The sequence below is a fragment of the Meriones unguiculatus genome, chromosome 10 (genome assembly GCF_030254825.1).
Source record: "Meriones unguiculatus strain TT.TT164.6M chromosome 10, Bangor_MerUng_6.1, whole genome shotgun sequence".
Taxonomy (NCBI): Eukaryota; Metazoa; Chordata; class Mammalia; order Rodentia; family Muridae; genus Meriones; species Meriones unguiculatus.
Window position 1 is genome coordinate 16,317,192 of NC_083358.1, and position 15,690 is coordinate 16,332,881.

Here is a 15,690-nt window from a genome sequence, read left to right on the forward strand (position 1 = left end):
TCTTGACAATTCTTTTTTTCTTTGAAGTCTCTGAGATGTAACATTTCTGAGCGAACAGGACCCCCTACCCATTTTTTTTTTGACAATTCATAAAGCATTAAGAGGAAGACAGAAACATTCAAAAATAGTTTTCTGAGCACACAGTATTTTGGAAACAGACATGCACTTGTAAACGCTTCAGGGAGAAAGAACAAGAGCATGACAGATGAGGACATGCCCTGTACAGCACAATTCTGTTCTGTAGAGTTCACACCTGCCTCCTTTTACTCTCTAGACCTCACTTATCTCAGACCTTTGCATATGCATAACCCAGAACCAGGCTAAAACTCCAGCAGTACTGCTTTTTCTTCAGCGCAGTAACACTGTCACAGCAACTTGTGCGAGCCAGCTGCAGAGGGAAATAGGCTACTTTAAGGTCCATCACGTCTTTCCTTTAGATGCACACTGGGTTGAAAGGTGCAGAGACACACATGGGGCTGAGTATGGGAAACCTTGTCTGCTGTGATTGAAATTCTCATCTATGGTAGTTTAAATTCCCAGGAGCTATTAAACTTACATAACGGATTTAAAACAATTCGTGTTTGGTGGCATACCCTTACATACAAATCTCTAAGGTACTGTCCATATATGTTTTCTATTTCCTCTGAAACTGTGGACTAGGGGTGTAGATCAGTGGGGGGAAAAAAACCACAAAAACAAAACAAAAATCAACAAACTTGGCTAGCACAGGTGAGACCCTAGATTTGGTCCCCAGCAGCACAAAAAGCCAAAGCAGCTCATGGAAATCGAGCTGGGTATGCGTATTTACAGCTGAATATGGAGAGATAGATACTGAAATACATACACAAGAACATGTGCGCTTTAGCTGGATATTAGAACTTTCAGTATATTTGTTGCCGTATCCTTTTTTCTGAAGTTTTTGAGTTAGGTTACATCTCAATATGATTTCCCAAGTTCCTTTAGCCTGAGGGCTCGCTCTCCCTGAAAGAACTCTGGTGTGGTGGGTTTTCCACAGTGCAGTCTGGCTGCAGCCTCAGGACCTAGCCTGTGTGGAGCCTCTGGTGGACGCTGAGCCGGGACTTTCTGCTGAAGGCTTTCCCGCACTCGGCACACTCGTAGGGCTTCTCTCCCGTGTGGATCCGCAAATGTAACCGAAGAGTTGACCTCTGGCTGAACGTTTTGCCGCATTCAGTGCATTCATAGGGCTTTTCCCCAGTATGAGTTCTCATGTGGATGATGAGCTGCGAGTTCTGGATAAATGATTTTCCACACTCACTGCACTCGTAGCGTTTCTCCCCCGTGTGAATTTTCTGATGTATAATGAGGTTTGACTTCTTAAAGAAGGTTTTTGCACATTCGTTGCACTCATAGGGTCGCTCTCCTGTATGAATTCTCTGGTGTGTAGTGAGCTCAAACTTCTGAGCAAATGTCTTTCCACATTCATTGCATTCATAGGGTTTCTTCTCCATATGTGCTCTCTGGTGCACAATAAGGTTTGACTGGTGGGTAAATGCTTTTCCACACTCAGGACATTCAAAGGGTTTCTCTCCGGTGTGAATTCTCTGATGTTTGATGAGGTTTGCCTTATGGGAGAAGGTTTTCTTGCACACATTACATTCATAGGGTTTTTCTCCTGTGTGTATCCTCTTATGACTAATGAGGAGTGACTTGAAGGAGAAGGCCTTGTCACAGTAATTACAGACAAAAGGCTGAACCAGGTTCTTAATTTTCTGATGTTTAAAGATGACTTCTTTATGGCTGAGAGCCTTTCCGTTTCCATTATATTCTGAATATTCTCCTCCAGCATGGGGCTTCTCTTGCTTCAGATACAGAAGTGTTTTCCCAAATCCATTGCATTCATCAGCTTTTTTTCTTACACAGCTTCTACTGCTAAGTAAGTCTGAATTGTATTTCAAAGTTTTTTCATATAAATCATATTTATAGGGAACCTGTGTTAATGAAACAAAGTCTGTGTTCAGATTTAATGTCTTTCCAAAGAGACTGCCTCTTTCTTCAGTTGGTGGTTGGTTCTTGAGGGTTTTAAGTGGCCTCATCTGCTTCTCAGGGTCTCTGGGATCCTTCTCCACCTGGTCGTCAGCCTTCCACACTTCTAGGACAAAGCACAATGAAAGGTACTTTCTTAATCCCTCTTTGTTAGAGTGGCAAATCCCCACAAGTGCTCCCATCGTAGAGCGGACTCTGGTTTTCAACCCAGTCTCTTAGCATTTAAAAAAAAAAATCTGCAGTGCAAATCTTTCTCTCCTCTTAAGCTTTAGATGGAAAATAAATACATGCTGGGAAGAGGGGGTTCCTGAGGACAAAATGACCTTAAAGTGGGCAGAAAAAGCTGGGCATTGGTGGTGCATACCTTTAATTCCAGCACTCAGGAGGCAGAGGCAGGCAGATCTCTGTGAGTCCAAGGCCAGCCTGGTCTATAGAGCAAGTTCTAGGGCAACCAGGGCTACACCCAGAAATGCTGTCTTGGAAAATAAACTAAACAAAAAAAAAGAAGTGGGTAGAAAAAAAAATAAACAAAGGTCAAAGCTGGGACACTGTGGCTATAATCCTATAATCCTAACACTCCAAATGCAGACTTGAGAAGTCTAGCCTGAGTTTAAGGGTAGTCTGGACTATACAAAAAGATCCTCTCTCAACAACTAACTTCCTCCCTGTGGTCACAAACAAAAATAAAGATCAGCATAAGATGACATGGGAAAACAGCAGTTCAGGAATGAAGATTCCCCAGTCCTCTCACGACACTAACTAGTTAGCCTAGAGACCAAGAAAGCATGCAGGTGATGTTAGAGGAACAGGCCCAGGGAGAGTGGCCATCTGTGACTGACTTCGGTCTAGATGGCAGTGGCATGCCAACATTGGTCCACTCTGCTCTGTACTGTTTTTATCCTTTCTGAGACTGGGTTTCACTATGTAGACCAGGCTGGCCTAAAATTTCCAGCAATCCTTTTTACTACTGGCATGTGTCACAACAACTGGCTGCAAAGAATTTTTTTTTCAGTATGTGTGGGTATTTTGCTTTTGCGTGTGTGTATGTATAGCTGTGTACCAAGTGTGTGCCTAGTACTCACAGAGGCTAGGAAGAAGGTGCCACAGTCTCTGGAACTGAAATTACAGATAGTTGTGAGCCACCATTTGGGTGCTGGGAACTGAACCAAGGTCCTCTGGAAGAGCAGCAAGTAAGTTCTCTTTTTCATTTTGTTTTCTGGTAGCTTTGGCTGTCCCGGAACTCACAGAGATCTGCCTGCCTCTGCGGATTAAAGGCATGCACCACCACTGCCCAGCTGCAAATATGTACTGAGCCATCTCTCCAGCTCTGACTTTTAAAATCTTTTCTTGAGATTGGCTCTTGTGTATCCCAGGGTGGCCTCTAATTCCTTATATAGTGAAGGATAACTCTGAACTCTGGGTCCTCCTGCCTCTATATCACAAGTGCTAGAATTACATGTGTATAACCCCATGACTGCTTTACTATGAGGTGCTATGAATCCAATCCACAACTTTCTTTTTGCTATGCAAACACTCTACCAACATGTTACACCTCTTACATCAAAATATTTAAAAAAAAAAATTGGGCGGGCATAGTAGCCCAAATCTTTAATCCCAGCAGGTGGATCTCTACAAGTTTGAGGCTAGCATGGTCTACACAATGAGTCCAGATAGCGAGGGCCACACCGCCAGACCCTGTCTCCAAAATACAAACAAGCAAAAAAATGTGAGGAAGGAGTATCTTTTCCCTTTGACCTTTATACAGGTTCTAGGATTAAAGTCAGGTCATGAAAGTGGTAGGGCAAGGGCCTTTAGGTACTGTGCCGCCTCACCAGCCCCCAAATAACTCAGAGCTTTTCCTTTTCTTATTTTCATGTACCTGTGATGTGCATGTCTGCATGTATCTGAGTGCACATGCAGGTGGAGATTCATGGTTGATGTCGGAAATCATCTTCCACTGCTCTTCTTCTGTATTCAGTCAGGCAGGGTCTCTCAGTCAAACCCAGAGCTCACTGATGTGCTCAGTCTTACTAGCCCTTCCAAAGAGGCTCCCATCCAGCCCTTCTGTGGGCTCTGGGAATCCACTTGCACAATCTCCCCCACCCTGAAAATAACTTATTTTTAAAACATGTATAGTGCTGGAAAGATGACTCAGAGGCTAAGAGCACTGGGTGTTCTTCCAGAAGATCTGGGTTCAATCCCCACACCCACATGGTGGCTCACAAGCATCTGAGCCTCCAATGTTCTCCAGTGCTCTCTTCTAGCCTCTACAGGCACCAGGCATACACATGGGACACACACATATGGGCAGGCAAACCACCTATACATAAAATAATTTTTTTAAAAGGTTTATTTACTTTTATTTTATATGCATGGGTGTTTTACCTGCATGCTATGTCCGTATACAGACATACGTTTGCAGTGCCCCCAGGGACCAGAAGACCGTTAGCCTCATATAAACGCTAAAAATCAAAACACATATTCTCTGGAGTACTCTTAATCACTGAACTGTCTCTTCAGCCCACCACCACTCATTTCATGGCGAGAGCCCTGGCTACTCTGGAACTCTTCGTGTAGACCAGACTGGCCTTGAACTCACAGAGATCTCTCTGCATCTGCTTCCTTGGTGCTGGTATTAAAAGTGTGTAACACTATACCCAACTTATACTTTTTACTTATTGTGTGTGTGTGTGTGTGTGTGTGTGTGTGTGTGATAAATGTGAGCACCCATGCCTGCATGCCATGGCACGTGAGTGAGGTCAGGGGATAATTGCCTTAAGTCTGCTCCCTCTACCAATATGGGCCCGAGGGATCACACTCAGGATACTGGGCTTGAGCAAGCACCTTTACCCACTGAGCCACCTCCTCACTGGTCCAAAAAGATGTCTGTTTGTCGTTTTTGTTTTTGTTTTTCAAGACAGGATTTGATTTTTGATGATTCTTTGATCAACAAACCCTGGCTATCCTGAACTTGCTTTGCAGACCAGGCTGGCCTCAAACTCACAGAGATCCATCCGTCTGTCTCTGCCTTCCTTTAATCCTGGGATTAAAGGCCTGCACCACCATGCCCAGCACTTGTTTTTCTTTAATGTCTGTACTCAGGCCTGTGTATGGGTACAGGTGCCATCAGAGCCATGGGCTTCAGATCCCTCTGGAGCTGGTGTTCCAGGTGGTTGTGAGCTGCCTAATATGGGTAATGGGAACCAAACTCAAGTCCTCTGCAAAAGCATATAGTATACACTGTTAACCAATGAGTCAACTCTCCAGCCCCACAAAATCACTTTAAAGTGAGCATTTCTCACAGGCCTGCAGAGAAAATTACGTTGTGGTGCTCCGTGCCTCTGAAGACACCTCTCAGATAGACAGCAAGATCTTGGGGTTAGCTGGTCGTGGTGGCACATGCCTTTATGGAAAGACATGCCCTTACAATCACACACTGGGTTTAAGGCTTTCTTACAGAGGCTGCTGAGGGTGGCTGCATTATGATGCTATTTACCTGAACAGATCTAAAGGGGCATTACTCTGCCCTGGTCTAGACCTTTAAAAGCCTGATTGTATTACTAGCCACTCCTTATGATCCTGCTCCTACTTTGTCTAAATGTCTAGTGACATTGATACAATGTCATTCTTGTATTTTAAAAATCTGTGCCAATTCCCACAAGCTAAAATACAAAGCATCATTCTGGTCAACTGAGAATAACCCTAACACCCAGTACTCGTGTGTGAGGCAGGCACTGATAAATGTGGAGAGATGAACATCTGGACGTGTGACAGGATAAGAAGTACAGGTCATCCTGAGTTCTCAGTCATCTCTACATGGTTCTGGAATTGAACAATGGGGTTCAAGGCGAGGCTGGGATAGATGAACCCTTGTCTTAAAAAAAAAAAAAATCTCAAATATGCCCAAACTGTTCAAAACCTCAGATTTCACTTCCACAAGCCTTTCATTTTCCTGCTCATAGCTTCCCCAGAGAATTCTACACTGACCGTTCTAACCACACTCTCTACAAGTCCTGCCATTCCAGCTGAAAGATCCGATCCCCAAGGCTGTCCTTACCCACTGAAAGTAAGTTGCTGTAGTTCTCCAGCATTACATCCATGTAGAGAATCCTCTGAGAAGGGTCCAGTTGCTCCCACTCCTCCTGGGTGAAGTCCACAGTTACATCAGTGAATGACACCGATCCCTGAAATGACACGTTTCGGTCTAACGTGGTTAGCTTTGGGAGACTGAGAAAGGATGCATGAAAACTCACTCTGGCCACACTGGAAGCTGCTCACCGTAACACCAACTGCGCTGCCTGTTCAGCCTCAGTGAGGACCGCTTTTCAGCACAGGTGTAGTGGTGCATACCTTGAACCCTAGCACTTAGGAGGTAGAGGCTGGTGGACCTGAGTTTGAGGGCAGCCTGGTCTACACAACAAATTTCAACCTAGCCAGGTCTCAAAATAACTAGAAAGAGGCAAATCCACACTGATGCAGAGGTCTGCATCAAATAACAGGAAAATGAAGATCTTTCAAAAACACAAGGTCTGAAAAGTATGTTTCTCAGGGGCTGGAGGGATGGCTCAAGGGTTAAGAACACTAGCTGTTCTTCCAAAGGTCCTGAGCTCAATTCTCAGCAACCATATGGTGACTCACAACCATCTTTAACGAGATCTTGTGTCCTCTTCTGGTGTGCAGACACACATGCAGGCAAAAATGCTGTATCAATAATAAATCAATCAAAAAAAAAAAAAAGCGTGTTTCTCACCCCTTCTTATGGAACCACTGAAAAATGCACTGCAGCCAGGATCGTGCCTTTAATCCAGCACTCGGGAGGCAGAGGCAGGTGGATCTCTGTGAGTTAGAGGTCATCCTGGTCCATCTATCCACAGAACAGTGGTTCTCAACCTTCCTAATGCTGCTACCCTTTAATACTGGTCATCCCTCCAACCATAAATTTATTTTGTTGCTACTTTGTAACTGATATTTCTACTGTTATGAATTATAAATATCTGATATGCAGGATATCTGTTAATGGGACCCCAGAGGGGTCACAACCCACAGGTTGAGAACCACTGCCATGAAGTGACCTCATCTCAAAAAAAGAACACAGAAAAGGACACAGGAAGGGACAAATGGGCAGAAATGCCCAGGAAGAGTTTGCAGATGAGCAGCGACTGTGAGGACACCAGACCGCTTCTAGTGTGGACTGGAAGGAATTCAAACCCAGGCATTCTGAGGCCTAGCATCAAGATAGCTGCTGCTGCTGCTGCCAGATTTTAGCCAAGCCTGCCCTCCGTGCAGCTTCTTACTCACCCTGGTTTGTCCTGGGCATGTGCTAAGTACATTTCTCTCCCCCTGCCACACCAAGCTGCCCTGGATCAGAAGACACTCAGTCCACCCATCTAACAGACCTGCCTGCTTTTGACCAACTGCCAAGAGCTGGCAGGCAAGCGGTAAGCCAAGATGCACCAAACACTGAGCATCTCGCTCTGCCGATCGCAGCCTTACTGAACACTAAATACTGATGCACACTCTGATCCGGCCAGCTGCGCCAACAGTGTAGAGCTCTGTGTTTCCTTATGCTTCTCATGACCTTGTAATGACTTCTGTGACCTTTCGGGAAAGCTACTAGACTATGACCCAGGAACTTCTCATGGCTCATATCCCAGCAAACTTTGCATACAAGTCCTAGATAAGTAGGCTAAGGACTGCCTCATTGCGCTTGCCAGTTAGACTATCTTTTATTTTGCCGCCAGCAATGTATGAGTCACTTGTTCTCTCGGCACTGGCTAATGTAATCTGAACACAAAGAAAGGGCCAATGAGATGGTTACTTGGGTAAAGGTGCTTACCGTCAAGCCTGAAGATCTGAATTCCTTACCATATGGTGGAAAAAAAAAACAACCCTTGCAAATAAGTTGTCCTCCGACCTCCACATGTATACTATGGCACAGGCCCCGAACCCCACCCTATGCACACAAAATTTTTTAAATCTAATTAAAAATTAAAAACAATCTCCCTGTCAGAAGGGCTCAGCTGAGATGGCATTATAGGGAGCAGATCACGTCTTAACCCAGGTGTGTACAGATCACCCACACTGCACATGGTTTCTCTTCTGGGGTGTTGGGGGTACTAGGGATCAAGCCCAAGGCCTCAAGGATGCAAGGCAGGTGCACTATTAGCTGAGCTATATCCCTCCCTAGCACTTTATTATGTACATTGTTATTACACAAAGAATTAGGAACAAGGGCTGGCATATGACTCAGTGGTAAGCCTGACAACCCTGAGTTCAATCCCTGGAACCCACAGGAAGGAAAAAGAGCCAACTTCTGAAAACCAAAACACGCATGCTGTAGCACACACACACACACACACACACACACACACACACACACACACACAGTTTTTTAAAACTAGATGCGGTGTTGCAAGCTGTAATCTTAGCAGAGGCAGAGGCAGGTGGACCTCTGTGAGTTCCAGGCCAGTCCTGGAACAGTCCAGGACAGCCAAATCTACAGAGAGACCCTGTCTCATAAAAAAAAAAAAAAAAAAAAAAAAAAAAAAAAAAAAAGAGAGAGAGAAGAAAAGAAAAGAAAAGGTCTGTGAGACAGTCTCATTATGTTGCGCTACTTGGAGCTGAATTTACAGAGGTCCAGCTGCCCCTGCCTCCTGAGTGCTGGGATTAAAGATGTGAGAACCACACCCCTCAAAACATTTAAAAAAAAAATGAAGCAGAGGATGAGGATGCTATCTATGCTCTCCTAAGGAACAACTTCAAAAGACGTTATCTGGTATGGTGGTGCACACCTGTAATTCTAGTGCTTGGGAAGCTGATGTGGGATGACCAGGATTTCAAGGCAGGCTTGAACAACGTGAGCTACATAGTGAAACCCTAGCTCAAACAGAAAAATAAACCTAAACTTAAGCCACTGAGTAATCAAAAAGATGAATTACAAACTAAAAAATTCTTTGTAACCAGTAACCAGGTGTGGTGGCCCATGCCTTTAATCCCAGCACTCTGGAGTTCGAGGCCAGCCTGGTCTACAAAGTCCAGGACAACCAAGGCTGTTACACAGAGAAACCAGAGGTTAAGAGCACTGGTTGTTCTTCCAGAGGTCCTGAGTTCAATCCTAAGCAACCACATACCACATGGTAGATTATAACCATCTATTATGAGATCTGGTGCCCTCTTCTGATGTGCAGGCACACATGTAAGGTAGAACTGTACATACATAATAAATAAATAAACAAATATTTTTTTAAAATACCAAAAATGAAAACATTTTTTTTTCTTTGAAAAGCACTTATCTGATAAAGTATTTATAATGCACAGGAACTGCAGAGATGGCTCAGTGTTAAGAGCACTGACTGCTCTTCCCTTCCAGAGGACCTGGATTCAATTCCCAGCAACCACATGGCAGCTCATCACTGTCTGTAACTCCAGTGCCGGGCATCAGATACCCTCTTCTTGCCTCCAGGAGCACCAGGTACTTATGTGGTACACAGACGTATGTTGCAATGCAATATTCTGAAAACATCTCTTACATTCTAAGAGAATGGAACTTTTGCTGGACCTCACAGCCAAAGTTAGTAATACCCTTAAAATTTAAGATGGCCAGCATGCTGTGCATTCAAACTTCATTTACTCTGTCTTTCCGAGAACAATGTAATAACCAACCATAGTTGGCTTGGGTTTACTACGTAATCAACTTGTACAACCTAAGCTAATGCCTAGCATTAATCTTAAGTATGTTTCCTGTGCCCCTGACCCAGAGTAATCATGTGTATCATTTGCTGAAAGCGGCAAATACAGAAGTTGAAGGCAACTTCCTAAAATCCACCAGAAAGGTTGAAAGCAACCATTCATGGTTACTGGCTGATAATAATGTTTGTTATCTGGGTCAGCTGGGATCAGGGACTTAATCCCTTGGAGCACTCTGTTAAAAGTTTTGGTAGGGTATCCCATTCCCCATGTGATGCTTTCTGGTGTTCGGTAAAGACAGAGCAAAGCCCTGTATCAGGGACAGACCCCACTCACACACAGACACATACTGCACATATAGACACCATTACAGAGCAGACAGACACAGGGACAAATTCACACGGAAGCTGTTGGGCAGATTCAGACTCATAGGACACAGAACAGAAGATATAGGGAGCATGATATAGAGAATTCACACCTGAACTCACTCTGGTTAAATGGCTCCTAGGGGAAGTGCTTTTATCTCTTAGTTTGCTACCAATGCGTTGCTGGTAACTCAGGAAATCACTAACGCATATAATCTGTGAAGGCACGCATCATACAAAACATCCTGTGATGGATATTCTTAATTGTCAACCTGACTACAACTGGAATTAACTAAAACCCAAGTGGCTGGGTATAACTGTGAGGGGTTTGTTTATTTGTTTTTAATTAAGTCATTTTAAGTGTGGAGACCCGATTTTACTTTTGATTCTTCCGAGGTGGGGGGATCCATCTTTCATCTGGACCACACCATCTGCTGGCAGCCTACATAAAGGACACAGAAGAAAGAAACTTGCTCTCTCAGCCTGCTTGCTCTTGCTCTCCCTGCCAAGCCTATTCCTTCACTGGCATTAGAGCCTCTTTGTGATTCCAGCATATCCTGAAGATAAGCTGGGACATCCAGCTTTGAGGACTGAACTACTACTGTATTCTTAGACCTTCAGTTTGTAGACAGCCATTGTTGGACTAGCTGGACCAAAGCCTGCACACCAAACCATTCTAATCATACTCACATGCACACACATACACACATGTGATTTATATATTATAAATAAATATACATTTATTTATACATATTACACTGTATATATAGACATTATATAACACCTGGCTCTAAAGATGAATTTTTTTTAAAGCACCTAGGATAAGCTTTCCAATTTGCCAACACCACCTCCAGTTACTGAAACCTCTTCTAGAAGCTCAGAGAGCACTGAAAGCCCAGGGTGTGGCTTATTCTACAAATTTAGAGGCAAGTTCATTTGATTCATCAAGTGTGAGAAGCTGTCACTAAGTATAGAAAACTTTTGACAATTTGTAGAAAAATAAAGAAAATGATGCTGATCAGTTGCTCCAGCATCTCCATACAATTGAGCTCCGTGATAAAATTAACCCACTTCTAGCATCGCAGGTGAAGGACAAACTCAGTAATAAAAGTCACCGACTCCAGATCTGCACAGTCTAAAGGTTTCCAAGTATACCCTGGAAGAGAATCTTCTCTTCAGCAGCCACAGAGCTCAAGTTGTGGAAAATCAAACCAAGCCCCCATTATAAGGTTGGCTGAATTACAAAGAAAGCAGCCTCAGAGAGTGTCAGCAGTGAACGAAAGGGTTACAGAGTCCCGTAATGGGACAGAGAATCGTGGGAGGACTGAGGCTGAGAACTTGAATCCTCAGATTCTCAAGGGTTTATCTCACCTGATGTAACCCCAGCCCCATCCCTGAAATGTTGCCTTTTCTACTTTTGATTGAGGAAAATAATCCTTCATTGACTACTAAACCAGCAGTGACTTTCTCTGAAGGAGATGCCAGGCAAGACAATACTGACGTCACAGCACTCAACAATAGCTGCCTCTAGACCTACAAATAGCCCTAAGGCTAAAGAGGCCCCGGAGGAAATGTATCCACAGGAGGTGCACTAGACTGAAGAACTTAATGAGTTCACTAGTTTGTTCAAGCAGAAGTCTGAGGGATACGGGTGGGAATGGATTTGAAGGGTGTGGATAATGATGGAAGGTATGCAAAACTGGGTAGGGCTGAGTTTATTAATATGGGCCCTCTGAGTGGAGCTTCTAGGTTTGATAGGGAAGCTTCCACAGTTAAAAAAAAACATGTCAAGCCAGGTGGTGGTGGCGCCCCAACTTTAATTCCAGCACTTAGGAGGAAGAGGCAGGTGGATCTCTAAGTTTGAGGTCAGCTTGGTCTACAGAGTGAATTTTAGGACAGCCAGGGCTACACAGTGAAACCCTGTTTCAAACAAACAAACCAAGGTGTTAAAAGTCTGAACGGTTGGCTGAAGCATTTAGGCTTAGCGTTGATGAAGGGATTTTAAGGCTCAGGGAAAATGCAATGCTAGAGTGGGTTCCCTGTGTAAAACCTAATCCTCCACATTGGGAAGGCCCAGAAGACACGCCCTTCACTAGTCCTGTAAGATGCAAAAGGGTGACGTGACAGGGCCACCAGCACACTGAAGAGCTTTGTTGTTGACCCTTTCCTCGTGCCACACCTTCGGGCTGGGGCTGCTGCTCTGCTGGAGTTTAATCAGCCCCCAGGTAGCAGGGGCCAGGTGGCAGCACGGAATCGCTAAAGGCAAGGTGATTGCACTTATCATAAAGGGCAGCACAGACAAAGCAATGTCCACAACGGCCTAATCTGTAATGGTCAGCACAGGTACAGTGGATTTTGTAATGGCATGACTCACACGGACCTTTGGTACTAGCTAATCAATCATGACAGTTCCAGGAAATAGATAAGAATCCTATTGCCTGTTTGTTTTGTTTTCCTAGCAGCTGTATAAGTGGAAAAATTCTCAAACAAGTGAAAGTGGTCAGGTCCTGAGGAAGGACAATAAATACTAAAAGTTTTACTCTTATCCTTTCCATAGTCCTTCCCCAGAGGGACCGACAGCCTTTTATGAGGGTAACTTACACTGGGGGAAAGGAAGCAACCTGACTATTCTGAACTGACATTTCAGGAGACCCCAAGAAACATTGTTGTCCTCTCATTAAGGTAAGGGCTTATGGAGATCATACAATGCACGGAGTTTTGGTTGATGTCCATCCACTGATCTCCAAATTCATCCTGTGGTCATTTCTCCAGTCCCAGGACACATACTATCAGGATAGCTATACTTACAGGTTGGCAGAATTCTCAGGGCTACATAATGAGACATGAACAAACAATCCTTAAAAGTCAAGAAAACAAATCTCCTGATTAAAAACTAAGCAATAGATCTGGCCACTTCACACACACAAAGGTTGGGAAAGTGTCAGAGAACTGAATATTGCAACAAAGTACTTTTACGTACTCATCAAAATGATCAAATCTAGAATCCTGGCCATGCCAAATGCTGGCAAGAATGTGGAAGCTCTTACTCACTGATGTTGAGACTGCAGTGTTAGAGCCACTTGGAAGATAGTGTCATAGTTTCTTGCAAAAATTGTCATGCTTTTACTATATGGTCCAGCAATCCTTGGTATTCACCCAAATGAGTTGAAAACTTATGCTCCCACATAAAAAGCCCCGCACATGAACTGTCAAAACTCCCTCATTTTCTATAAACATAACAGTCTACAAGCGCACTGAGAAGACAAATGCGTAACAGACCGACAACTCACCTGGAACCCCATCATTTTCTGCGGTTGGGTCAAGGCACTGCAGCACGAAGGCACAACTGGAAGAGAAGAAAAGGAAGCTTGTTACTCTGGATCTGGCCTGCCTGGTACCCAAAATGTTTTGTTCGCACTACTACACAACCTGAACATTACTACCCTGTAAAAGAAACGTTTATATGCCTGGCTCAATTGTTGTCTGGAGGCTCACTGCCTTCTCAGTTAACCTAGGCCTAATTCTGGAAGCGTCCAGCCTCTGTACGATTAACCTAGGCCTACAATGTTTTCAGCCTCCGAGACTTAATGCTTAATTGCTTAATAGTGGCCTTCCCCCCCCCTCCCAGTTCTTACTGAGCTCTGGGCTGGCTGGTTCAACTCAGCTGTTCTGGCTCAAACTCCTCTCCCAGCTAATTTATACAGTCTGGCATTTCTCTTGGTCTCTGAATTGCTGTTTGGCCTCAAACTAAAACTAACTCCAGCAATCTGCTCTCACTTCCTGGCTCCTCATTCTCTGGCTCATTTGGTCTTCACCTACGTTCTCCCTCTGCAACCCATTTCTCTATTACTGTCCCAGTAAAACTAGTCTTCTCTCTCTCATTGCCCCTTCAGTAGCTTTCCCTTCCTCTCTCTTCTCATGAGAGTTGGATGTATCCTAGTCTGTCAGGTCTTTCTCTAATTCATCACTGTTTCTGCCACTCAATTAGACATCACTTTCAAACATGGGTGCTCCCTTCTACAAATTAACTTTAACTTCATTGTTTGGGATTAAAGGCATGTACCACTATGCCTGGACCTAAGCTTTTCTTTACCTGAAACTTGCTCTATAACAGGCAAGATCTGCTTGCCTCTATCTCCTGGATTAAAGATATTTTTATATTCCAGCTGGATCACGCAAACCTAGAAGGTCTTTGGATGTGATCTGCCAGACAGCCATGTTCAGAATTAAAAATTCTCTACACTAGCCCCTGGCAATACCTACTTTCAATCAAACATGATGAGACACACAGAAAAAAAGGCAGAAATAAGACATCCCACCATCAAGAGAGAAAACAGAACCCCAACTCCTGAGGCTGTCAATAATTTAAAGTAACTATGATCTCCAAACTAATATATAACTCCGTGCTTTTTCTCCTGTACCCCAGCTTCCGAAATAACGACTCTGAGACTATATTTATGAATAAACACCTAGGCCAGAAGCTTTGGCTCGTTCCCTGACTAGCTCATAATTTATTTTACCCACGTGTCTATTTAATATGTGCCACAAGGCTGGTTACCTTTCCTCCAGTTTCTGACTATCCCAGAGTTCATTTCTCTCCCTGCTGGAACTCCTATCTCCTATTCCTGCCTCAGCTAATAGGCCAATCAGCTTTTTATTGACAGGTGATGCTTCCATACAGTGCACAAGAGTCTCTCTACAACAGTTTTTAATGTAAAAGGGAAATATGAAAGAATAAGGAACTCCAGCAAAGACAGAAATCACAAGGGGAAAAAAATAGGAAAATGCTAAGGGCTTAGAGTATAGCTCCATGGCTGCCAAGGTTTGGCGATGAGGTGAACCCCTGAAAGGCTCAAAAGTCAAAGGCTTGGCTGGCCCCCAGCTGCCAGGTTCAATCATTGACAAGTGACTGAACCACGAGGACATGCCTTCATCTATGGCTTAATGCCCAATGGACTTTCATGGTAGCATTAGTGAAAACTAGGAGGTGGGGCTTAGTTAGAGGAAGCATGTTGCCAGGGTAGACCCTGGGAGTTAAACCTTGTCTGCAGCCCCTGTCTTCCTGCTTCCTGGCTGCCAGGAAGTGAGCAGAGACGAGCGGCCTCTACCATGTGCCCCGCTGCCATGATGTTCAATGTCACTTTAGATTTAAAAAGATGAGCTCAAGGGACCACTGACTGAAATCAGGAGCCACAATAACCCCCTTCGGAGCTGTTTCTCTCAGGCATTTGCTATAACAAAACACTGAGACAAGAAGGTAGCTGGGGGTGTGTTTTCACACCTACGATCCTAGCAGTCAGAAGGCTGAGGCAGGGCCATTGCCCCGAGTTCAAGGCTAGCCTGGGCTACACAGTAAGTTCTATCCAGACAAGACGAGGGTATAAAGTAAGTTCCATCTAGGCTAGTGTGAGCTACTCTGGGTTTGCTGTCTCTAACAGCAAAAACAAAACAATACTCATGCAGAAATCCTACCCTGTACAAACCAGTTGCTGCACACCTGTGCAAGCCACATGTCAAGCCAACTACATGAGCTTTACTCACTGCTTTCTCAAAGGACAACCCCTCCATGTGCTGCCTCCTGGAAGCTCCACCATAGGCCCTGACAAAGCCTCATCTGATGACAGTATCGGCCTCT

At 44.3% G+C, this 15,690-nt stretch overlaps 1 protein-coding gene across 8 annotated transcripts in view; it reads right to left on the reverse strand.

Annotated features, from left to right (window-relative positions):
- Zfp1 (ZFP1 zinc finger protein) overlaps positions 1 to 15,690 on the reverse strand; it is a 24,844-nt gene continuing 9,154 nt past the window's right edge. The window contains exons 1-4 of one of the 8 annotated variants that reach the window (XM_060391945.1): positions 14,375 to 14,392; positions 13,346 to 13,401; positions 6,062 to 6,188; positions 1 to 2,110 (exon numbers count right to left, since the gene is read on the reverse strand). In XM_060391945.1, coding sequence (XP_060247928.1) covers positions 1,041 to 2,110; positions 6,062 to 6,188; positions 13,346 to 13,360 — 1,212 coding nt within the window. In that variant the 5' untranslated portion in view covers positions 13,361 to 13,401; positions 14,375 to 14,392 and the 3' untranslated portion in view covers positions 1 to 1,040. Of the gene's footprint in view, positions 2,111 to 6,061; positions 6,189 to 13,345; positions 13,663 to 14,374; positions 14,393 to 15,690 lie in introns of those variants that run through there. The other 7 variants (XM_021632570.2, XM_060391946.1, XM_021632575.2 and 4 more) reach the window with 7 other exon arrangements.